A 25448-nucleotide genomic window follows, 5' to 3' on the forward strand; every position below is an offset into this window, starting at 1 on the left:
ATAAACAATATACAAAGCAGAAACAAGCAGTACTTACTGAAGATGGCAAACCTGGAGGAACTTTTCGAACTTTCTTTGTCTGAACCTCTGAAAGAAAATGAGGAGGCTGTGAGGTCCCCTGCATGCCCATTCTCCTAACTAAAAGAGATTATACCACGAAGCCATTTAGATTCGACCAGATTTTCTTAAATCATGACTTTAGCAAAATGTCGGTACCGCTATCATCTTTTCTTCTGGCAGAAATCAAATCCTGCCTCTTTCATAAAAATGAAGAAATTTAACTTTTTAATGCTCTGGTTTTTAAAAGAGGTTCCTTAGATGGGCGGCCAAGAGAAAACAAGAAATAAGCATACACCAAAATAGTTCTCCTGCTACTGTAAGTTAACATACCCACCCAACGTATTACTGGGGTAGGGTGGTGGGAGAGTCATGAGCCCGACAACTGAGTACAATTTTATGGTTTTTGGGGGGGCGGGGTGAGGATAGTTTGAGAGGATGATATTAAGAAAGAAAGAAAAAGAAGAAAAAGCTACTAAGAATCACTCAGGCATTCAAACAGAGGAATACCTTACCCAGGGCACTACTGTGAAGAGGCCTCCTTCGGGGGTTATTGCTAGAATACTGATAATACTGGGAACCAGGTTTGGTGGGCGAAAGGGTTCCTGGGTTGCCCATATCCATGTCACCTCCAAGGAGACTCTGCTAAAAGGTTAAAAAGGAAAAACAAACATATAAGGTTACGTTTTTACATTTGCCACCCCCCAACTGATTGTTAGTACTTAAACCAATGCAGTAAAGGAAACAGCATCTGCTAAGCTGAAACAATTAAAACCCAACATGACAGAAAGCGAAAGAAAAGCCCTCTTAGAAGCTATCCCAAAGTTTGTGAATTTTAAGTTCTTTACTTTGGAGAGGAAGGTAGACAGTGATGTTCATTAAATGAGGTTTTCATCTTTTAAGACTAACATTTTCACCTTATAAGTAAAGGGCATTTATGCAAGGCTAATATTTTCTTTATCTAGAGATAGGCTCATATCTGGGAACTAGCCATGCCCTTCCCTTAACAAGAACCAGGGAGAATCTGATTTTTCGAACGTACACCATTTCCCCCTGCTGCTCACACTGGGGGAGAGTATAGATGCTCATTTCAGCTGGGAGCTCTGCCTCTCTGCATGACCCTCCACAAATTCACACAGCACCCCCGGAACAGCAAATGCCAACTGAACCAGGAGGAAATTCAAATCCTCACACTGACTCTCAAAATTATAGAAATAGTAGGCATTCTAAGCTAACAGGAACACATTAAAGGACTTCAGAATGCCCTCTTGAGAACTGTCAGAAACTAAAACACATCCCCACAAATGAAACATTTACCTGAACACTAGAAAACTTTCCCAAATGTCACTAACTTATCATGGCGTGAAAAATCACTAAGCTTTCGAAAATGATGACATACGAAAAATTATATAATAATATCACAGTCTCTAAAAGCTACACAGAAACTTACCCATAATATATAAATCGCCTGATTATACTCTGCATTGAACACATTGTTCTTTTAATTATTCTGATACGCAAGAAAACCAGTGTAGATACTACCATTCATATTAAGACCAAACTTACTATTTAATAAAGAAATTTTAGAATTAAGTACTAAAAATCTAACTTTATCGTTACTTGTAATCAACTTTTACTGACTGAACTAATTACTGTCCTTGATAAAGTACAGAATGTGTTTTCCCTAATCTAAATTCTAATCACCATGTCACTCACAACAGACTTAGGGATGCTTCACTAACACACTATTCACATGCAAAATACTCTAAATAGGCCAATTATGACTCTGCCCCTGTTCCCTGGTTAACCCGCTGAGAACTGAAAAATTTCACAAGGCAGTCACCAACTAAAACAAAGGGTCCTTGTTTTAAATTAAGACAGTCTTTTTGATTCCTAAATAGCTCAACAAAGTGGCATGTCTTCTAGTGAAAGCAGTTGGTCAAATATGACCCATAAGCTGGAAAATCAAAAATTCAAACCTCCCCTTTCCACCACCATATAGCTAAATATCATAAAGAGAACCTCTCTCTTCCGAGGGATTTTTGTGAGGGCTGGATGAGTAATATATAAAGGATTAATCAGCTACTGACGAGCTTGCCTTCACTGCTTCCAGTTTAAGACTTTTCCAAGGGGCACATAATAAACATTACTTTAAAATAAAACTTCGAGGATGAGATTTTAGGATGGAAGGACATTTTGAGTATCAACTCATTTCGATTATCTTAGTATTTACCAAACACCTGATACAACCAGATCATTTACCAGACAAAAATCTGACGTCCGAATATTCAATTACTGCCTCTTCCGAATTTAGGAAAGATAACAAAATGCAAGGCAATGACAAACTAAGATAGAGGGCTCTTTATAATAGTTCTCTATAAATCAGGAATCCAACAGTATAACATCAAATGATTTCTTTATCACTTTAGGAGTGGCATTTAAAAATTTTAGAATCTCAACCTGAAATTTCGCTCTTGGTAAATCTTACTGACAGTCTGTTTACTTCAGTCCAAGTTTTCTTTGCAATTTCCATCAATAAAGCCATGAATGATTTAAATCACAACCTCTTTACAGTTTGGGAAATCTACAAATAAGCCTTCATGTCATTGGAAAGAGGAGTTTGAAAATGATATTACTGATAACTCCGTAGTTTAGACATTACCCCTATTTCTGCAATTTTCTTTTTCTAAAATTATACAAAATATTCCAAAAAGGGCTGAGCGGATAGGTCGAAGTGCTTGCCTGTCATTTTAATGAGCTTAACCATTGCTTAATTCTTGTTGGTCCTGGTGGCAAAGGTTTTCCCTCCCAAGAAAGTAGATGCATTCAATAGGTCAACATAAAAACAAACAGGCTTGCTGTACTGTGTTTGAGCAGCATTCACAATAGAGCTTGAAAAATATAAAATGATAACTAGATAGCTAACTGGCTGTGGCTGACCTCATTGCTGTTAATTTTAAAGAAAGTCATTTCATGGGCCAGTTGTAAATAAATCACGCATCCAACTCTTACATGACATGAACTATGTATAGTGACACAGGACTGAGAGCAGACAGCACTTACAAACATTTAGTGGCTCGTGCTAGTCTTTCTTTTCCTTTTTTTTTTTTTTTGACAAAGCACATTCCTGTTTTTTTCTTTTTAGATCTGTTTGTTCCTTTTTCTCTTTTACTCAGACAATAGAATCATTCTTCTAAAGCATACAAAAATAAGCATTTCCTCACACTTAAGGGAGGCTCTAATCACCCCCCTAGGGAAAATTAAGATATAAATATATGTGTTCCTATTGTAGAATACATTTGTAAATGAACAATGACCATTTACTATTGTCTGGCCTTTACCTCACGCACTGAACGCTCTTTAGCTATGAGAAAGATAAAAAATTTTTTTCCACCAGCTGAAAACCTGAGTTTATGAATTTTAAAAAGTTAATGCCATTCAATTTAATAAGGTAAATTAAATATTGCACAAAATAGACATGGCATTCATTTATATACGAATTTACCTACATGTATATATACATATTTATATGCGCATGTATATATACATACATATCTGAAGACAAATTTATACTTAGTAAAAGTTAAGTGCAAAAGCTAAAGTCTACTTTCAAAACGGGCAACGTTGACTTAAACAGGATTATAAAGGTTTTAGGGTTTTCACATTGTGCAAGCTCATGCTCTGCGGTTACGCTGGGTCCCAGTAGAGAGCTGCCTTAGTCTGCCAGGAAACACTGGAAGCAAGATGTGGCATCTCGCAGAGCTAACCTGTAAATCTTAAAGCCAGAGTTTAGCATTTTGTTTAACTGCCTGCAACGTGATGCGCCGATCTCTTCCCCTTATTCGCTCCTTATTTTCTTCCGAAGACCAACCATTTTGACTTAAAATACCCTAACCAAAGAATAAAATATACTGACTTTGTCAACTCGATTTAAGCATTTGGGAGTCCACCCTCTGCGATCAATTCTTCAGCAAAGACCCAGTCCCAACATAGCCACTCAAATGCCAAATGCAGCCATTCTGTAAGGGGCCCTTTCAATGAAACGTTTTGTTTCACATCAGATCTGGGTCTCAGACTATTTTTCTAACACATTCTCAACCCTGCTCCCTACTGCTTTTGTGGGGAGCTTTTTTAACATCCTTGATCAACCATCGAACTTTACTTATGCAACCAAGAATGCAAACCATGAATTAAACTTGGGTAACAGAAAAGCAGCATATCTCTCAAATTAGATTTATAACTGAATGGTAATCAAAAATAGAACTGCTTCAAGCTTAAATGATCAACTTTTTTCTTGTTAAACTAAAATCATCTCGCGCTGAACTATTATTTCATTTCAGTCAGCACTTTAAATGTAATGGGTGGGTGGTACATTTCTAAAAAGGAAGATTATATTTACCCTTAATTATAGATATGAGAGAGATCAGAATACGACGAATGCTGCTTTTTGGCTTATAATTAATTCACCTAATAGGCGAATGACCTTGAATTTCAGAGTTGGAATCTGGGAGAGAAAAAAAAAAGAAGTCGGGGTGGGGGGGAATCTCTGGGGAAAATCAAATGTGACCCTGGTTTCTTAGGGTTTTCTCTGATTTTGCGTCACTCCCATTACGTTGTGATCCGATATCAGACACAACATCTTGGGGGGACGTTGGAGAACAGAGAAAAGCAGTCTCAGATGAAACCAGATTAAGCCCCTTTTCTGAACTATTGCCAAATGCTTGTGAGTCTAATTCATGTTTGGGTATTCTAGTACTCACACAGCTGCAATTCCATTCTTTCATCCAAACCTAAGTAATGTATAGTGGCTTTGTATAGCGAACTGACTCTTTATAGCCAGGAATTTTACAAGGCTTTCTGTTAATACGGAAATAAAATTCTGAACCCCTCTAAGCCTTACAAATGCGGGATATATGTAGAGGGATCTAATGGACTGCAGTGCTAAATGCAAAATATACATTGAGAAAAATTATAAATTAGATTTGTTTAAAAAACTTAATTCACAACCGAGGTCACTTTTACATAGTTAATTCTGCACAGAATTGGGTTTTCAAAGACACTGCTGAATAAGATTCCTAACAGCCATGGGGAAGTTTTTGCAAATCCCTGTCGAATAGCTGTTGCTGAATTTGCCATTTTGACCACAGAAGGGCCATTGCTGACTTACTATAGTAGCAGGAGGGGGGTGATAATTTTGCTGCTGTTGGCACTTACTCTGCAACCCAGAAGATATCTCGCACCAAAGGGCAATGAAGAACACAGTATTTCCACCTGTCCGCTTTTGAACTTCAAAGCTCAAAACTGAAGGTCAGTCTCTGGACAGTCTTTATTCCTGATACCTGAAGGTCCAGGAACATACCTTTACAGTTTACTTTGATTTGGTCTCATGCTTCAACAAAAGAGGACTCGGGAAACTTAGATAAGATGGCAAGGATAACTTTCGTAATCAGGGACTTAAAAGATTGCTGTTATACTGGAGAGAAATGCAAATTATTAAAATTATCCTTTAGCAACGATTTTCTTTTAAGGACTTTTGTCAATGTCTGTCATTTCTACTTTAAAAGTATGATGCGAATTGTAACCAGTCAGAAGTTGAATCCAAACCTTTTAAGGTAAGATGGAGAGCTTTGAGGTGGGACAGAAAGGCCGAACTCTAGCTCAGAGGCATACGAGAAATGTGAGTGGCAGCTGGTTATGCAATTGCTCTAAACCATATTTTCCTCCTCTGTAAGGAGGGAATAATAAAAGTTCTATCACAGAGTTAACAGGAGAAGATGAAACAACATATGTACAATGTCCAGCAGAGCTGGAGTCCAGCACACAGTTACTCTCCTTCCTCCAATTCATGGCCCCATATTATGATGCACTGATTATTATTTAAAGGATTCCTCAAAAGTTGTGAATGTCAGTTAGATCCCCTACACCACCTTCAAATGAAAGGTATATACTGAGATAATAATTTTGAAAAGTCACTAGTAAAGAACTGAAAAAGAGTTAAATATGGTAGTCTCTATAAACAGTGATGACAGCCTCATGGCCTAGAGCTACGCTGGCAAGAAGAAATGGCTAGTTTTCTTCCATGCTTAATAAAAAACTGGCCAACAATCAATCTCTATAATTTCAGCTTAAGTGGCCATTTTCCTGGAACTGCCACAAGGATTTACATCAACGGCTCATTTCATTTTGCTCTTTTGCAAGCATGAGCAAACTGCTACTGTTAATTCAACTATACGTGAGATCAAAACTAGTCACAGTTAGCCAACTGGGTATGCAAAAGTAAGAAATGCATTATATTTGACAGAATTTGATCAATCATGTGATGTTAAATGAATTCAAATTCTTACTACATTAGCCGCTAAAAAATGACATCAAATAAAGTTCAATTTTGTTTTTCCCTTTGCAAGGCCAATTACAGGCACTGAATGGCCATTATGTGGTATTTTTCAAGTACAATTCTAAAAAAAAACTTTGCTTCCCCCATGACATCACAAAAAATAAATGCACTTCACAGTTTTGGTTGGAAATTCGCATAACTCGTAAAGAATTCAATTGACCTTGAACAAAATTATTCATTTTAGTAGTGATTATATTTCACCATACATTCAAAAATTCAAATATATTGTCTTTTCCTATGAAGACACACACCACCTTATATTTAAATGTTATAATGTGATGCAAAGGTTGCCATGGTAACTATACTTAATGTATAACACAGTAATAGGTAAAAACTCATGCATTTTGGTATGGAAATCACAACTGCCCAAGGGTTGACAAGATTTATGCATTCCCCTGTTTGACTACCTCTCAAATTAAAAAAATATATATACATTATTTATTGTATACAATAAAGTGAGGAAGTCATTCCTTGGTTTCTGAAAATCCATTCTGGAATCCCAGGTCATCTATTACATATTCAAAAGAGGATTACATTTGTTAGTGAGAAAGTAGAAATTCAGCAAAAAGAAAACACAAAAGCAAAGAGTAACCTACAGCATAAGTGGATTTGAAGAAATCTTATATAAACAATATAGAATTTAAGATAACTACCTGCTTTTCAGTTTATGCACCTTCTCAATTCAGGAAGTTTATTTAATATATAACCTGATAAGTATGCTGTAATCACTACTTGCCTTAAAATGTTTCTCTTCAGCAATTTTGTTCCAAAGTAAAAACAGAACAAATTTGAATAAGACCTGTTAACATACTAGGGAATTAGCACCATTTCTCCTATAAATATAAACATGTGGCTATATTAAATGTGCTGAAAAGTATATTTGGCCAGGTTGCTATTTTAGTAAAATAAAGGAAGAGTGACCTGTCACATGTCATTCTTCTTCATAGTGGGTGGGAGAGGTTCTACTTCAAGGTTGTTATACTACCTTCCCCTCTAAGTAAGAATCTATAAAACCCATTTTCACATAGAGACTGTTTTTCTGGAGGACAGGGGCCAGAATTTCATTCATCCTGCTTACTAACCAGCAACTCAAACAGGTGCTCATATAAAGTCGAAGAGCCAACGGTATGAGATTTACTAAAATAAAGTATCCTGATAACTATCTGAACTTGTACATAAGATGACAGCCTAACCACGTGACATGAGGAAATGGAGGTTATCTGGAGAAGCAGCAAATACATAATGAAATCTTTTTTTTTGAAGATATTGTATTCTTATTATGTAACTGCTACACTTCCACTTTTTATTTATTTATTTATTTATTTTTGGCTGTGTTGGGTCTTCGTTTCTGTGCGAGGGCTTTCTCCAGTTGTGGCGAGCGGGGGCCACTCTTCATCGCGGTGCGCGGGCCTCCCACTGTCGCGGCCTCTCCCGTTCCGGAGCACAGGCTCCAGACGCGCAGGCTCAGTAGTTGTGGCTCACGGGCCCAGTTGCTCCACGGCATGTGGGATCTTCCCGGACCAGGGCTCGAACCCGTGTCCCCTGCATTGGCAGGCAGATTCTCAACCACTGCGCCACCAGGGAAGCTCCCCATAATGAAATCTTTGAATCATCGTGAAATTAAGTCCAGACTACCCTTCCAGAGTGACACATGGTCTCCTGCTTCAAGAGGTCTGCGTTCAATGGGCATTAACAGGTTTCCCCCTAAAGTTCTCTTTCAGGAATATGTGGCATGAAGGCCAAATTAGTTTATGTGGTAGTTAACGAGGCAAAGACTTATCCATATCTTAAGTCCCCAATGAGCCTCGCACTGAGATCTGCCATGGCAAAGGCTCACTAAATATTGAAATGAATACAGAAGAACCGTTGCTATTGATCAAGTTGAGGACTTAAATAACTATTCTGGGTTTTCTTTTGTTGTTTTAGGATAAATCTATTCCATTAGTCATTCCTACTACTGTTGCTGCTAATAATAATAACAGCAGTAGTAGTAGGGGGGGAGGAATAAATTAGGGGTTTGTGATTCACAGATACACACTACTATATATAAAATAGATAAACAACAAGGACCTGCTCTACAGCACAGGAATAGGATATTCAACATCCTATAAGAGCCTGTAATGGAAAAGAATCTGAAAAAGAATATATATATACATATATATACATATATATATATATCTGAATCACTTTGCTGTACACGTGAAATGAATACAACATTATAAATCAACTATACTTCACTAAAAAGTTGTTTTGTAAAGAAGGAAAAAATAATAATAATAGTAGTGGTAATAGCAGTAACAGGACAAGGAGAAGGAGGGGGAATGTGGAATGAGAGGGGTGGTGAGGGAGAAAGGGACAGTAGTAGCAGCTACCGTAACTGAGTGTCTTCCACAAGCCAGGCACAATCGCAGCTCCTTTACATACATACTAACAAGGCAGAAGATGGGACCCCAGTGGACACACGGGGACATTCAGGGTGGAAACGTGGCCTCATCAATGCCATGTGGCTGGCAAGTGGCAGAGCCAGGACTGGAGTCCAGTTAGGCTTGACATCAAAACCTGTGCTTAGCCTCTACCCCATACGCTGCCTGCATTCTGTTCTGTGCACTCGGGCTTTCCTGCCCTCACTCCCACCATTAAAAGGAGTCAATCTCTTTCTCTGCAGTTCATCTTAACACCAAATCTGATCTCTTAAACGTAGTCCAAAGGCGCTTCTAAACTCAGTCATGTAGGGCAGGCCTGAGTGTGAGTGTCACTTACCCCCTGCATAACCTTGTACAATGTGTCTAACCTTGGCAGGCTTCAGGCTCCCTGTCTGAAAAATGTTGGTATTATAATAATACTACCTGTTGTAAGAATTCACTTAGATAATCTAAAGTGCTTAGCAAATTCCTAACACTTCCTGAGCCTTAATTAATTGTATATACACAATTATATAATACATATAAAATATATAAAATATGTATTATATATAAAATATTTTGATATATGAATCCAATATATATTATATAACATGACTATGTTAAGTTAAAATGGGATATGATATATTATTATATACAAGCAATACACATACATATCATACATATTTGTACAAGGAGGGTAAGGGTGTTCGAGGGTGCCTTCTTGAACAACTGAAGTCTCAGTTCTTCTGAGATTGCCCACTGCCCTTGCTTCTCCACTGCCTCTTGCCTTTCACCTTAATTTTAACCTCTTGTCTCTAACCTTGATTTCCATAGTGTCGTCAATTATCTTTTCTAATGAGGCTCAAATGTTTTTTCTTTCTTGTTATTTCTTTTCCCCAGTCTTCCCTCATTGCATTCCTCTCCAATTTCAGTCCTCCTCCTTCTAGACTTTTCCTTGCACTTCCTCTGAAAAAATTCACCTGCTGCAACATTACATGTTGAATGACAAGGAAGTATTTACACATCTGATTTCTCCCTTGTAGTCTGGGGGTTCCTCAAGAGCAGAAAATGAGCCTCAATCATCTTTGTATTTCTGGCCTCTAGTACAATAGGCCCTGGTACATAGTATGTCCTCAATAAATGCCAACTGGATTAAATAATTAAGTAGTCGATTAATTAACTGGTGAATATGCTTACATGAACGACTTCAAAGGTTCCCATCATGAAGATAACTTCTCCATCTCTATCCTAGTAAACATATAACTCTTACACCTGCATATTCCGTCCTGTCCTCAACTTTTTTCCTGTGCCTCTGGACTGCTCTTTAGGAGAACCATCGACCTTGTAAGTGCTTCATAAGAAACCTAAAATTTGACCCTTAATACACAAAGGGCTCAACACATCTTTTCCACAGAACGTCTGCTGCTTCCTAATTATTCTCTCAGTCCTTCAAAATATATTTGAAGAGGCAGAATTTGTAAAGTCTATGAAGAATTTAGTTGTATGTTCGTCTAAACACATGCATGAAGGTTTACACTTTTTAAAATCTGTGATTGGTTTGGGTGAAAAAATGGCTGGACTTCCCTAAACATGGCAAGTTGTCAAATGGTTGATCCCTAAGAGGCCAGGTTCCAGTGAGAATCTGGAACAGCTGGGGTAATGCAGGCACTACCTGGGAGCTACAGATTCAGTGATGCCACACGCCTCCAGCAGAAAAGACACTGCGGGAAGAGGAACAAAGACAGCGAGGAAAAGAGGGATGGATTGTGGAGAGTTTTAAAGGGAACGGTTACTCTGGGGAACAAACAGGAAACAGGCTGGGAGAACTTAAAACAGCTGGCTGAGATATTACTCTTCCCGAGTACGCAGCAAGGAAATCTAAACATGTTATTTAGCACTGGGATTCTAATTTCTTGACTACGGATAGTAGGATGGGTCAGGATCAGAAGATAGTAGGTACTCAATGCAGCTGGTGGAAATGGAAATGGCCACAGAAACGGAGACAGAACTAGAGACAGAAATAAGATAATCAAGGCGATGACTTAAGACCTGGGCTTCAACACAAGACAAAGTTTTGGTATATTTCATCATAGGAAGTGACATGACCTAATCTTTCTTAGACTATCCATGCACAATTTGTCTGAACTCTTCTGATTATGTTAACTTTTCCAGAATGGCACCACTAACTACTAAGGACAATGTTCTAAGACCGAGGTCAGCAAATATATCCTTCTTTTTTTTTTTTCTTTAAAGTCTTTATTGAATTTGTTCCAATATCCCTTCTGTTTTATGTTTTGGTTTTTTGGCCACGAGGCATGTGGGATCTTAGCTCCCCGACCAGGGACTGAACACGCAGGCACCCTCTTCATTGGAAGCCAAAGTCTTAACCACTGGACGCCAGGGAAGTCCCAGCAAATATATTCTTAAAGGGCCAGGGAGTAAATATTTTAGTCTTTGCCAACCACGTGGGCTCTGTCGCAATTACTCATCTCTGCTGTTGTGGTGCCAAATCGGCCACGCATTAACATGTAAATGAACAGGTGAGGCTGTGTTCCAATAAAACTTTATTTGTAAGAATGGGCTGTGGGCCAGATTGGCTCCAGGCCAGTGTTTGCTGATTCCTTTTCTAAGATGCAAGTACAGTGCTTTGATAGGACACATCCTCTAAGCTCAATTATTTTGCCATGGTAAAAGTGTCACGAAATTGTATGGATGCCTGCTTTCCACCTTACTCCCCCGCTCATCCCAGCCCCACCCAGAATGTTCATATACTGCTGTCAGAATTTAGCTTTCTAAAGCCCAGAGCGCTCCTGTGTTCCGAAAATCCTTCAGAGGTTGCAAATACTCATCCCCCGACCCCCAGCCCACGTCTAATCGAGCCCCAATCTACCTTTCAGGCCTCTCTTCCCTCTTCCACACACTGTGAGCCGCCACTGGAGATGCAGAATATCCTCATCGGTATCTTCCCCTCAACTCAGCCTATGTACAGTGAGAGTCCCATGGCATCTGGGCCTTTCCCCACTGCCCTCTCCTCTCTCCTCATCTCTAGCCACTGCCAGCTCCAGAGCTTCAAAAATACGGCTGCCTGGCCCTGACCTGAGCCACACTGCCCCTTCCCCACTGAAACAGCAACCTCTCTTTCAAAAGTCCATTCAAATCTCACTTGTACCACAAAATCTTTCTGAGGTGAACTAACCAGTGTTCATTCTTTCAGTTTACTCAACATTTACACATACCACTTTAAAAACAGCCTGAAAAAAAACCAGCCTGAAATTGTCAGGAGGAAAATGATATTTTAACAGCAAGCAACCAACTAACTTCACAGAATTAGAACAGGGCTGTGATTTTTAAGCTTCCTGAGAGTAATTATAGAGCATTTGTATCCAGCTATATTCCATTTTCTCTCCAAGGATGTAGAACTGGTATATATTTTATTATGTTTTCTCATAATTCCTCATTATAAATATATGTAGATATTCAGCGTATGACACTACCCGAACTAGTTCACAAGCTAGTTTAACAAAAATCATGAAAGGATTCAGCAACACAAACACGTCTAAAAGAACAAAATAATCTCGTATAACAATTTTTCAAGGAACCAAATTGCTTAATCTTTTCACACAAACGTTTCACAGAAAAGTACATGCATAAAAGTCATCTGATAGCTCAAAATTAGACTGGACTTTAATGCAAATCCAAACAAAGTGTCCAATAGAGAAAACTGGGTGGGGAGAGGGAGGACACAGGATTCAAAAATTATTCTAAATCTTACCTGGAAAACTAAATGCATTATTATTATAACTAAGAAAACTTTTACAAATAAGTCAGTTGGGAAAACTTACTATATATACATATATGTATATATTTTAAAACAAACACTCTGGTACTGCTGCCAGAGGGACAGACAAAGCAATGTGGAAGAACGTATAGAGAGATTTATGATAAATGTGTCACTTAAAAATCAACATTAAGGGCTTCCCTGGTGGCGCAGTGGTTGAGAGTCCGCCTGCCGATTCAGGGGACACGGGTTCGTGCCCCGGTCTGGGAGGATCCCACGTGCCGCGGAGCGGCTGGGCCCGTGAGCCATGGCCGCTGAGCCTGCGCGTCCGGAGCCTGTGCTCTGCAACGGGAGAGGCCACAACAGTGACAGGCCCGCGTACCGCAAAAAAAAGAAAAAAAAATCAACATGAAAACAAGCATTATTCAATACATGGTACCAAAAATTTGTTCAGCATTCGACAAAAAAAAATTAGGTAGGTCTTTGCTTCATACTTCATGTGTATTTAGATGCAAAGGATAAAACATAAAAGCAACAGAATAAAATACAAACTTTAAAAAAATTTTAAAATAGAGAAGAGCTTTGCTAGCTATGACATTAGACACAGAAAAATTAGATGTAAAAAAAAAGTTTGGAAAAATCTTTGCAACAAATAGTTCAAAGGAGAAATAAATACCCTCAGTAGATAAAAAGCTCTTAGACTGCATTAAGAAAAAACTAAATCGGTCAGCAGAGAATATGAACCATCCTTTACAGAAAGAATAAATTTGAAATTTGGCAATAAATATGAAAAGATATTTGGTAAATTAAAATAAGACAAATTTTCAACTGCCAGTGAGGACGTTCATTTTCATATATAGTTAATGAAAATGTAAATTGGTAGAAACTCTCTGGACGGCAATTTAAAATGTACAGCAAAATTTTTAAAGCACATGACTTTGAAATTTCAATTTTAGAATTTTACCCTAAGGATATGATTGGACAAGTGTACAAAAATATGTGGACATAGATGTCCGTGGCAACTCTTTGTTTATGAACATTCAGAAAAACCTAGCAGTAGTTTTGTTAAATCAATGATTAAGTATGAAAGGATGTGGTCAATTTACATTTGAAGAAAAAGCATGTTTTTAAGAAGCAGCACCTATCGTGTATGATCAATTATTCTAAAAGGTAACTGCAGGTCTAACCACACTCAACAATTCCGCCACAATTCTTTAGTCAGATCATGATGTTCCTTAGAATATTTCTTATTTTGGCAAACTCCAGAGCTTACGTAACATACATGAGTAACTTCAGAGGGTCCTGCAAAATAATCCTAGACAGTAGGAAAAGGCAGGATGAAGATTATCTTCAGTTCAGAAACCCTGCTTGAACTTCATTTACAGCAAGATAAAGAATAATCTGATTATTTTTGTGCATGCGTAGCTCAGGTGAAAGCTGCCAGAGAGGTTTATCAGGTAAATATCTGAGGGCTTTCTGTAGAAAATACTGAAAACAAATCTTTCAGTGTTAATACAAAAGGGCCAAGATCACTTGACCGATTTTTAAAAGTATGAAAGCTAAATCAAGTCTCATTTTTCCCTATGTTGGGTATGACATTATTTTTTTGGTAATTTACTAATGCTCGTGACCAAAATCTAGAGAAGAACGTGCGTTGAGCAAATATGTAGACTCTCCCACTTTCCTACTGTAGCTTCCTCATCTCGTTCACCTCCTCGCAGAGATGCTCGTAAGAGCCTGCTTTGCAGCAGAACGACCTCAGAGCACTGTTCGCTCCACAAAAGCGCAGCAGCAAAATGCACTGATAAACGCTGTTTTGCTCACACACAAGTCAGCTCCCTAAGCCTGCCAGCAACAGCAGACCTTCCAACTGAGCAGGTGTTGAGAGACAAACAGGTTGAGGGTCTAAGCTTTTGTAGACGGGAGGTGCTACTTCTAAAACTGTTTAAATTGAATTTTTTTTTAGCCACATAGATAGGCCTTCCTTATTTTAAATTTCTACATCTTATGTGAACTGAAAGAAGTCAGTCATTTATATGATGGGCTTAAAATCCTTCAACAATGATATGTGCTTGATTTGTTACTTGGCTTTTTTTTTTCCCCTCCAGAAAAGGTAGATATTGATCTATTTATTTATTTTTTGTTCATTTACAGGTCCACAATCCCTTGGCTTCAATTCTGATTTTCCAAAAGTTCTGAAAACATTTTGTAGTTTTGTGACCCAACCTGACCTGAACTGATGTGAGGATATTCTATAATCCTATTTTTTTTATCCTGTTACCCGTGACCACTTGTGTGTTTGCTGTAGAAATAGTCATCTATTTCATTATTGGATGCTGCATCAGACCCCACAGTACATGTTACATGCACCGTACGAACTTCCTAAAATGCAAAGAACTCCTGAACTTTGAGACATCTATGGCTACAAAGGTTCTGATTAAGGAACTGTGCCAACAAAAGTTCTTTTAAAGAGCTTAAGGAAATGGTTTGAAAAAAAAAAAATTACTACAGCAATTATCTTTTAATTACTTTGGAGGAACACTGTCAGCACCTAAACCTATGAAAGTAAAAGTGGCTTTCAATTCCCTTCGAATATTCACACCCAGCCTGCTCAAGTTAATCATGAATATTTGACCATTTCTGGTTTGTCCAAACCTAGTAGATCTCCTAATTGGACACCATGTAGACCTCTACTTATTGTTTGCTAGATGGTAATTTTATTTCTTCTGGAGAGCATTTTCATATTCAGAACTACTAATCATATCTAGTAAAAGCTTTGGTTGTTTTGATTTGTCAACTACTTAACTGGACATCTAATTTTTACAGCTATCTGAAGCAAGTTTTATGCACCGCCAAATACAAAACAGTTTAACCATCCAGGTTTCATTCATGTCATAGAGACAAAGATCCATTTCCCTCAGGACCCGACATGATCTTTGCTCTGAAACGCATGTTCCACATTCAAAGCCAAGTTTCTCAAAAGTGTTCTAGCATACAGCTCTAAAATTGTCGGGGCAACCTGCGATATACCATCTGTGAGCTGTGTGTGCTTGTGTGTGTGTGCGTGATTATGTGTATTTATGTATGTACATATTTTTATAGATTTACATTTACCTGTTTATTTGTAGACTGTCCCCATTCAAACACCCACAAACCTATCTGCCGTCCTCCCTCCTTTTGCCAACACAGACAACAGCTCTTGCAACTTCTTTTCCTTTGCCTAAAACGCCAATCATGGCTAAAGGAGTTGGGGAAATGATGACATATGAAGAACTTTTTACAGCTCAAGTTTCAGGCTCCTACTGTTTTGTGTTTCACCAATGAATCTAGGAGTGCAAAAAAATGTCTTTAGAAGACATGGACAACTCATGAAGGTTATTCCTTCAATAAATATCATTATCATGTTCCAGGAACTGTCTAAGCACTGGACATAAATCACAATGCCACCTCAGATTCATTTATGGATGTGCAAGAAAACATGAACAAATAAACAAGTCAGCAGAGTGGAAACACTCAACTCATCTAGTGAAATGAGTTAGGTTTACAAGGCATCCTGTACATTCAGACAGAGGGAAGAATGCAAAATACTATAAAAAGCTGTAAAAATATGCAAAAGGAATTATTATAGATGATCACACTCCAGATAAGGTTTAATAAAGAGAAGAAACTTCATTAACTTGATTTGTCTTTAGTATTTTGTAACCTCCAATGAAATACTCGTCAGTGGATCCTAAAGCCAATACATGACAGATGAGGGGAAACTTTAGGACGGGGGTTGGGGGGAACAGGCTGGCAGCACATGAAGTCACTGATCAATCTAAGTAACATGAAAAAGAGAATGTCCAGATATTATCTAACTCTTGATGTGACGCAAAATGATGTATACAAGATAATCCAGAAAAAGAAGGAATCCAGATCCATTGAGACCTTTAGATCCAACTGTCAGTTTACAGGAAATGTGGAGAAGAGAATAACACGATAAATGACACCGCAAGGCAGCAATCAGCCAAATCCAGACTTGGAACTTTATACAGGAAAAATGACCCAGTTATAATATTAGAAGCAGGAGGGATGGGGAAAGTTACAGATTTTAAAAAGACTTAAGAGACATGACAATCACATGCAACGTGTGGACCTTGGTTGAATTCTGATTCAAACCCGCCAACTGTAAAAGACATTTGCAAGACAACTGGGGAAAATCTCGGTATGCTATGAAAGTATTATTGATAGTTCTGCTAGCTGTAATACCAGCATGTGGCCATGAAAAGCAAAGGAGGGGGCTTATTTGTTAGAGATGCTCCTGAAATATTTATAGGTGAAATAATATGCTAACTGGGATTTGCTTTAAAATATTTTAGAAGCATAAAGTGGAAGGGATGCAATGTAAAAAGACTGGGAAATGATGACATCTGTTGAAACTCAGTGATGGTAGGGCATTCTGCAATTTTCACTATTTTTTGGTGTATTTGAAAATTTCCATAATAAAAGAGTCCCAGAAGTTTAACATATCAATAAAACAAATTCTACATGTTTTAAACATAACAAAGGAGATTGAGACTGAGACTCAGCATGCTTTCTGAACACCAGCAGTGGGGTTAAAATCTGCAGATTCCTTTAAGATTTAGACTCTGTCCCTTTCTTAGGGTCACAGAGTTGTTAAATCTGACATGGAGACGAGGTCCTGGGAGACACTGGACTAAAGGTCAAGCAGCTGGCCCAAGAAAGAATCGTAAGTCCCACCTGATCTGAGGACCAGTTCACAACTTTGTCCCTCTGCCCCTGTGCCACGATGCTCCACTCCTTTGCAAGGCAGAGGCAGGAAGGGACAGAGGTCCAAGAACAGGCGGGCAGCACGCACAGCCCTCGCGAGGAAACTCACCTCCCCAGCAAGCACACAAGACGACCAGCCTTGCACACCCTCCCTGTGCATCCGTATTGCCCTCAAACCTGCGCAGGTGCTCACGGTGAAATTCTAAAATATTTAAATACTCTAATTTTGGCATTAAGGTAAAAAAAAGGTATGGGGGAGCAAATGTCAGCAGCTGGATTTTTTTTACAGCTGACATAAATAAAAATGCATTCATTAAATGTTTATGAAAGTCAAAATTCAGCTGTTTGCTAAAACTGGGTGATTTGGCTACTGCTCAAACATCAACCTCTCAGTCTGCAGGGGAAAAAAGCTGTGCATTTTTAGCTTTCAGAACATCAAAGGTTTTGCAGGCGCCCTGCAGTGGATCAAAGGGATGATGTCGTTTCTCACCCTCAGCTCGAGTCCCATCCTGGTCATCCTGCGTCCCGGAGAATGGGGTTTCTGGGTGGGGTGCTCCATTACTCAAGGACAAGAACAAGCACGTTCTGAACCCAATCCCGACTTTAAGTTCTTAGAGAGGAGCATTCAATCAACTGAGCAAAACTGCAAAGAGCTTCAGTCGGTACTTTAGGACGTCCTCCTAATTCAGAGCGGGCCTCTCACCGTGCCCATCCTTTTCCCAAACAAGGATTTGAGGGCACTCTGAATGTGAGTGCACTGCAAATGACAACTGTCCAGCGAACTTCGGAGCTCAGATATCTCATTAGGCCTCTCCGAATGCGAAGAAAGGGATGAGAGAGTCTTGAGAGAGAGGAATAAAATCTACCAATCTGCAGGAAAAGAAGAGCAGCTAAAAAGTTGTGGATCAAGCAAGGAGAATATTAACTGAGGGCCAGTTACTAGCTAGGGAAATCATGAACATAGAACAGAAAAGAAGGAATGCAAGTACGGAAGGGCTAAACTGCAAAACGTGTTTTCTCGTGTGAATAACTTGGGTGTGCTCTGCAATACGCTATACACTTGTGTGTGGGGAAATGGTTCCTTTTTTCTTATAATCTTTGCATTGAATTGAAACATTTTCAGGGACATTCATTACCTGTCTTGATGCAAACGTGAATGACTGATGTGATTTCAGTTGAATAAGCTGCCTAGGAGGGCAGTGTCAAGCCTTATACATGTGTGCGACCAGCTACTTTGGTGTCACTGAGGTCCTCTGAGGTTTGGTGTCTACCTTCACTCTGGCTACTCTGTGCTTTTGAACTCCTCAAGGGGGCAGAAAGCTATACTTCCTTCATGAGCTTCAGATACCTGGTCCTCAGAGGAACAGGAGCTTCAGACGGTAGGAAAGAGTCTGAAAACACAGGCCAAAATAATCTGGAGGAAGCAGCCAAAGAACCATGAAGGGTCTCGCCTTCAGGGTGAGGTAAAGAGCCCAGGGTTCAAGTCTTCCTAGACAAGTTACCTAACTGCCCCTCACCCCAGTCTCTTCATTCGTGGGATAGAGATGATAACTGTGCATGTTCATGGAGTTGCTTGGAGGAGGGAGGAAAAGATACCCATGGACCACTTGTCACATGTGGCCCTGAGACAGTACACTAGAGGAAAGGGAGTGCCAGTGAGAGTCAGAAAAACTTTCTTTTTTTTAAAACTATTTTATTTATTTATTTATCTTGGCTGCGCCAGGTCTTAGTTGCAGCATGCGGGACCTTTTTAGTCGTGGCAGGCGGACTCCTTAGTTGCGGCATGTGAACTCTTAGTTGCGGCACGCACGCGGGATCTAGTTCCCCGACCAGGGATCGAACCCAGGCCCCCGTGCATTGGGAGCACGGAGTCTTACCCACTGGACCACCAGGAAAGTCCCAGGAAAACTTTCTTTGTTCGTTGATTCTTGGTTTGTTTTTTATGAGGTGCCAGGCACTGTACTAGATGGTGGGAACACAGGAGGTACCCACGCCGACATGTACAGCGCGAATAAATAACAATACTTCAGCTGAGAAGTCTCTTCTCAATCATGAGTCTGATATAGAGATGCCTCTCTCCCCACCTTCCCCTGCACCTAGCCCAGGTCTCCAGCATGCATGGTGCTGAAAATCACCCAACTCTGAAGTTAGGATTTCAAGTTGATGTTGCTACCCATCTGCCTCCACCCCCTACGGTAAGATCCTAGAAGTTGGGGTCTTTGTCTCCATGTCCCTAGTACTCCTTACACATAGCAGATAGCCATTACAAATTTAACAACCAGGTTAATGGATAAATAAAACGAAAGAATAAATGACAACTTCTCAGTTTTCTAACTTATAAAATGAGGATAATATCAGTTTCCCTTCTTTACTGTATTTAAAAGCATTTAGAATGTATACAATTCTATGCAGGCCTATCTTTTTCATAGAGCAATAGCCAAGAAGCAGAAGCAACCCAAGTATTCATCGATGGATGAATAATTAAACAAATGTGGTATCTACATACAGTGAAATATTATTCAGCCTTAAAAAGGAAAGAAATTCTGACACATGCTACAACATGGGTGAGCCTTGAGGACATGATGCTAAGAGAAACAAGATAAACATGGTATGATTCCACTTATAAGAGGTACCTACAGTAGTCAAATTCATACAGACATAAAATAGAATGGTGGTTGCCAAGGGCTGGGGAGGAGGGGAGAATGGGGAGTTGTTGTTTAATGGGTATAGAGGTTCACTTTTGCAAGACGAAAAAGTTCTGGAGATTGGTTGCCTGACAGTGTAAAACATCCTTACCACTACTGTGCTATACAATCAGAAACGGTTAAGATGGTAAAATCTATGTTATGTGTTTTACAGCATAATAAAAAAAAATTTTTTAAGTTCTATGTAGGGAGGCTGGATTGGGATGATAGATTGAATGTAGGCTTCTACTCTCCCTTCAACTCCACATCTCCTAAATGATCCTGTGTGTGTGTCTCTGTGTGTGTGTGTGTCTGTGCCTGTAAGTATGTGTAGATTTAGAGAAGATATACGTACTAGTAAATGCTGAAAAATAAAAAAGAGCACCTTCAATGGACTAGGAATTTTTGAATTGTTCTTGAAAGATAAAAGTAGATGGATTGGCTCTATAGTGGGAAAACAAAAATCATAAATCAAGCCAGAAGACTGCAGGAAAAAGAGCTGAGTCCGGGTGCCTGAATCCCAGGGTTGACACGTAAATGGAGCTGGAGGGGAGTCTGATGAAATAATCAGTGATTAATTGAGGTGCTGTACTGAGAGGTGCTAGGCAAGCCACGGCAAATATGAGATGGAAAAAGGGGGAACATGACTTTAGAACTTGAATTCCATATCTAGCAAAATTGCATTCCAAATGTTGATCAAAATAAAGACAATACAGAAAATGCAAGAATTCTGAACATTTATACTCCCACACTTCTGAAAGAATTACAAAAGGATATATAACCACAAAGACAAAAATAAACGAAAAAGAAATGGCACAGTCCACAAGAAATAGTAAGATGTGGAAAGTAAACCCAAGAGTAGAGTCCATGTAATTGTTGATGCAATAAAAATAGAAAAATCTAGAAGGAAGTAAACTGATCTCAACTTGGAAGGTAAAGGAGGTAGGCAGAAGTAGGCAGAAAGTGGGGAATTAAAAATGTTCTAAGATTCATTCTTATCTTGTTCAGGGAATATATAGATAGTAACCAACTCTAGACTTATAATAGAAAATATAATTTTAAATCTGTGAGCTGAAAACGAAAGAGTAATTTTTACAAGGAAAAAAATAAGATGTGTAATTCTCCTATTATTAGCGGGGGAGAGCAGCAAAGAAAACAAAGGTTATGTAATCAAGCCAAGAAAAGGATGGAAGTTAAACAGGAAAACTTGGGAAACACAAAAATTAACATGGCAAGAATAAATGTATTTTAATAACTATACGTGTAACCTTATTTTGTTGTGCTTATTTTGAGATTACATTTCTCAATTAAGATACAGTGGCTGTCACATTAGGCTGGAGAAATGTAAAGCTAAACACTGTGTGCAACAGACCACCAAGAATAAAACAGAATGAGAATATGAAAAATAAAAAGACAGAGAATACATGTAAGATAAAATCTACAAGAAGAAAGCACAGATAGCAACATGACTATCAGTTGAAAGCCAATCCAAGGCAAAATTAATAAAAGAAGAAAAAAGTATATTTCATATTGATGAAACTCTAGGCCACCAAAAATATTAAATATTCATGAACCTCTAATGTCTATTTATGACCCAGCTTTGAGGTAGATTTTTAAAGTACAGATACATGAGAAATTGATAAATCCATCATCAAAGTGGTAGACTAGCACAAATCTCTCTCAGAAATTTAAGCAAGTAGACTGAAAACAAGACATTGTTTACTACAGGAAATAGAGAAAACTTAGGATATTTGTTATTTTCAAATGCACATGGAATATTTAAAAACTAACAGCAGATGAAGCCACAAAGAAAATCTCACTGAAGCACCCCCAAGTAGGAAATATCCACACCATTTCCCCATTCGAAATGTAATAAAGAAATTAAAAACAAAACTATAATCGCATGACCATCATGAAAAACATTATATTAAAGCAATTTTAAAATGGCATTTAAAACAATACAGAAATCAATGACAATGGTAGTATTGACAGTATATTAAAAAATCTTGTGGGATGCAGCCCAAGCAGTAGGCAAGTGAAAAATTATGGCCTAAAATTGCATATTAGAATATGTAAAAGTAAAATTAAGTGAGCCAGGCATACTATATAAAAAGCTAGAAGAAGTTCAAAATACTAAAAAAAATGAGATATCAAAATATATATGAAATCTAAATAAAATGTAGATTATCAATAAAACCAAAAGAAAGTTCTTTGAAAAGATCGAAGAAAAGACAGACCTCTGGCAAGACTGAGAGAAGGAAAAAGAGAGAAAGAAAAAGAGAGAACACATATCAACAAGATTACAAACTATATCTGTACACAAATCTTAGATACAGATAAGGAATTTTTCAATGTAAAAATAACTCTATGTATAATTTTATGCAATAAATTATGAAGTCTGGAAACTGGTTGTTTCCTAGGATATAAAAAGTATCCCAACTGACATACAGAGAGCTAGAAATTGAAAAGTTAGTCAAAAATTCACTTCCAAAGAACAAGCTCCAGGCAATTTCTCCCAAATTTCAAAAAGTTCTGCCTTACATAAGCTATTTTAAGGTACAGAAAGAAGTAGGAAATTTTCCCGATGCCCTCAACATGAGCATCATAAAGGTAAGATGTCAACTAGACAAAGTGACACACAAAAAAGAAAATGACAGGCTACCCTCCAGGTGGAACAGGGAACAAGCGAAATCCCTGGATAACAAGGGGCCTATTGCATTTAGTCACAAAATTTCTGGGACAAACCCTGTTTTCCATTTTATATTAAACCCTGCTTTGCCAGTTTATATAAAATTTTAAATAAAATATAAATGTAGATAACATATAAAGATATATAAAATATAAAATTTTTATAACTGGCAAAGCAGGGCTTATCTCAGGAATTCTTTTAGTATGATTCAAAGTTTTAAATTATCTTATACACATACGGGTTTAAACACACACGGGTATATTCATCTTAAGAAGTCATGGATTGTAAGAAAGTTTCCTTAATCTATTAGAAGTCGATTTATTTAAGAATGAAGCACTAGAAGTTTCTCTGCTCAAGTCAGAAAAGGCAAGGCTGATAAAACTAAGAAACAATGCTGTCAATATTTGCCAGTGATTTTCTTCCTAGAAAATCTTAATCAACTAAAACAAAACAATACACAAAAACAAACAAAAAACAATCAGAGGCCAGTAAAAAAAGTTCTGTAACATTACATTATGGGTTGTAAGATCAACATACGCAAAAAAGACAACTTTCCTGCACATCAACTAACCAATGAACAACTCTAATGGGAAAAAAAAAATCCTGCTTAGAAAATACCTAAAAATAAAATTAACAAGAACATTTTTAAAACGTATTAAACTCTACCGAAGCCACACAAGTAAATCTTTACAAACGGGGGTCACAGGCGTTCCAATTTTCTAAATAGTGAGTCTCTATATTAAAGCAAGTTAATTCTCCCCAAATTAATCTATTAAATGCAACGCAGTTACCACTTTTATATTTTACTCAATATACTCATATCTTAAAAACTCATGAGCTTTTAAGAATGCACTCATGTGTTACTTTTATATTTTTTAAAGACATGAAAGTAAGGGAAAGAAGATGCTACGCAGTTTTATCACAGTATGTTTTGCAAGAAGGCGTGACTGTTGGGATGCTGCGACCAGGCTAAAATGTTAGCTACAGCAGAAGCAGGCCTAGAATCCAGAGTCTGACTTCTTTTCCCAAAACGGGAAGCCAGTCACTTGTTTCCTGCTCAAACCTAAGTATCCAAAGAACAGGTGCCATTTCTCAACTACTCAGCTTTGGAGCCTTTCCAAATGGCTCTTCGGGTTGAAGTGCCTTCTTTTCCACTTGCCCGTATTATATCCCACCCCTCTTTCCCACACTTCACTTGGCGTGACGTGTCACCCATTCTCATCTCACAGCCAGTCCAGTTAACCTGTGTGGACACATCTTTGATGCCTGTGGGGAAACTACCCCGGGACACCTCAATATACCCCTGACATCTAACCTGAAACATGGCGTGTAGGTTTCACATCAAAATAGTCAATCACACTTTCCTTTTTTACTAGGTGCTAGGGAAACCATTGTTTTTAAGAGTTTAGCTTTCCCGTGAGAATTTTTGCGAGGACTCGCTACCTCAGCCCTTTCTTGAATGTGGCTCAGTAAGGAAGGAATGGCAGACTCCGGGTGTCTGGAAAGTGGAGAGCTGCTCCCCTGCAGAGTAACTGCCTACCCACCAGTCCTCAGATCTCCTCTTTCCACCCATATTTTTCAATTAAGTGATTCACCACCAACATGCTATGACTGATCTGGAGCCTCTGATCCATTTGGTGAGCTCGATATTATAAAAATGTAGAAAGAGGTGCCCAATGGGAGGTAAAAAAATTCAGCACCTTCTCTGTTTGAGGATAGATGGCCAAAAACTGGTGAGACGGCACCTCTTGTTTCTATTTAAGAACAGATTACTATCTCACCACCCCTCCCCAGGTCTCCCTTTACCTTACGATAGGATAACTATAAAACAAGCCGCTCTAGGGGTTAATCCCTAAAGCCTCTCTCTACCTAATGAGCATATTTTTCTTGGAATAGGGAATCAAATGAGTCACTTAATCCTATTATTATCAAGAAAAATATGAATCAGAGTGAAGGACAAAGGGGAACAAATGATATAGTAAGTAGTCATGCTTACATTTAACTGGTAAGAACAGCCACTGGGGTATATCCCATAAAGTTCTCAAAGAGACTGCTTAAGTCCTGTAGCCTTCAATCAGGCCAACATGGTTATTCCAAGAAGAACTTAAAATTTTTTTAATTAATTTATTTATTTTATTTATGGCTGTGTTGGGTCTTCATTTCTGTGGGAGGGCTTTCTCTAGTTGCGGCAAGTGGGGGCCACTCTTCATCGCGGTACGTGGGCCTCTCACTATCGCGGCCTCTCTCGCTGCAGAGCACAGGCTCCAGACGCGCAGCCTCAGTAATTGTGGCTCACGGGCCCAGTTGCTCCGCAGCATGTGGGATCTTCCCAGACCAGGGCTCGAACCCGTGTCCCTTGTATTGGCAGGCAGATTCTCAACCACTGCGCCACCAAGAAGAACTTTAAACCCCATCATGTTACCACTGTCCAATGAATGGGATTCAACAATGTGTCCTCCACATCTCTCATCCTTTTCAAAGGAAAGCTATGTGTTACTTGGGGCACTGAACATCAACAAAAATGATTCAATACATGCTGCTAACATTTGTAACCAAGGGAAATTCCACACTGTGTTGAACTTGGTATTGTTCTGTGGAATAAGGTACATCACGTCCAGAGGGCAGAGAGCCAAATCCTGGCCACCATTAGCCCCTTTGTAGCTCTAGAAAGATT

At 38.6% G+C, this 25448-nt stretch overlaps 1 protein-coding gene across 18 annotated transcripts in view; it reads right to left on the reverse strand.

Annotated features, from left to right (window-relative positions):
* TCF4 (transcription factor 4) overlaps window positions 1-25448 on the reverse strand; it is a 359688-nt gene that overhangs the window by 126240 nt on the left and 208000 nt on the right. For 11 of the 18 annotated variants that reach the window (XM_022584419.3, XM_022584426.3, XM_022584420.3 and 8 more), the window contains 2 exons: window positions 573-702; window positions 38-87 (listed from right to left, as the gene is read on the reverse strand). The exons of 3 other annotated variants lie outside the window; for them this stretch is intronic. In XM_022584419.3, the coding sequence (XP_022440127.1) occupies window positions 38-87; window positions 573-702 (180 nt within the window). The remainder of the gene's footprint in view (window positions 1-37; window positions 88-572; window positions 703-25448) is intronic. 4 more of the 18 variants (XM_022584444.3, XM_022584424.3, XM_030762028.2 and 1 more) reach the window with 1 other exon arrangement.

Source organism: Delphinapterus leucas, chromosome 14 (genome assembly GCF_059928025.1).
Source record: "Delphinapterus leucas isolate spDelLeu-1000000601 "Yukka" chromosome 14, BTC_Dleu_Yukka2, whole genome shotgun sequence".
NCBI classification, from domain to species: domain Eukaryota; kingdom Metazoa; phylum Chordata; class Mammalia; order Artiodactyla; family Monodontidae; genus Delphinapterus; species Delphinapterus leucas.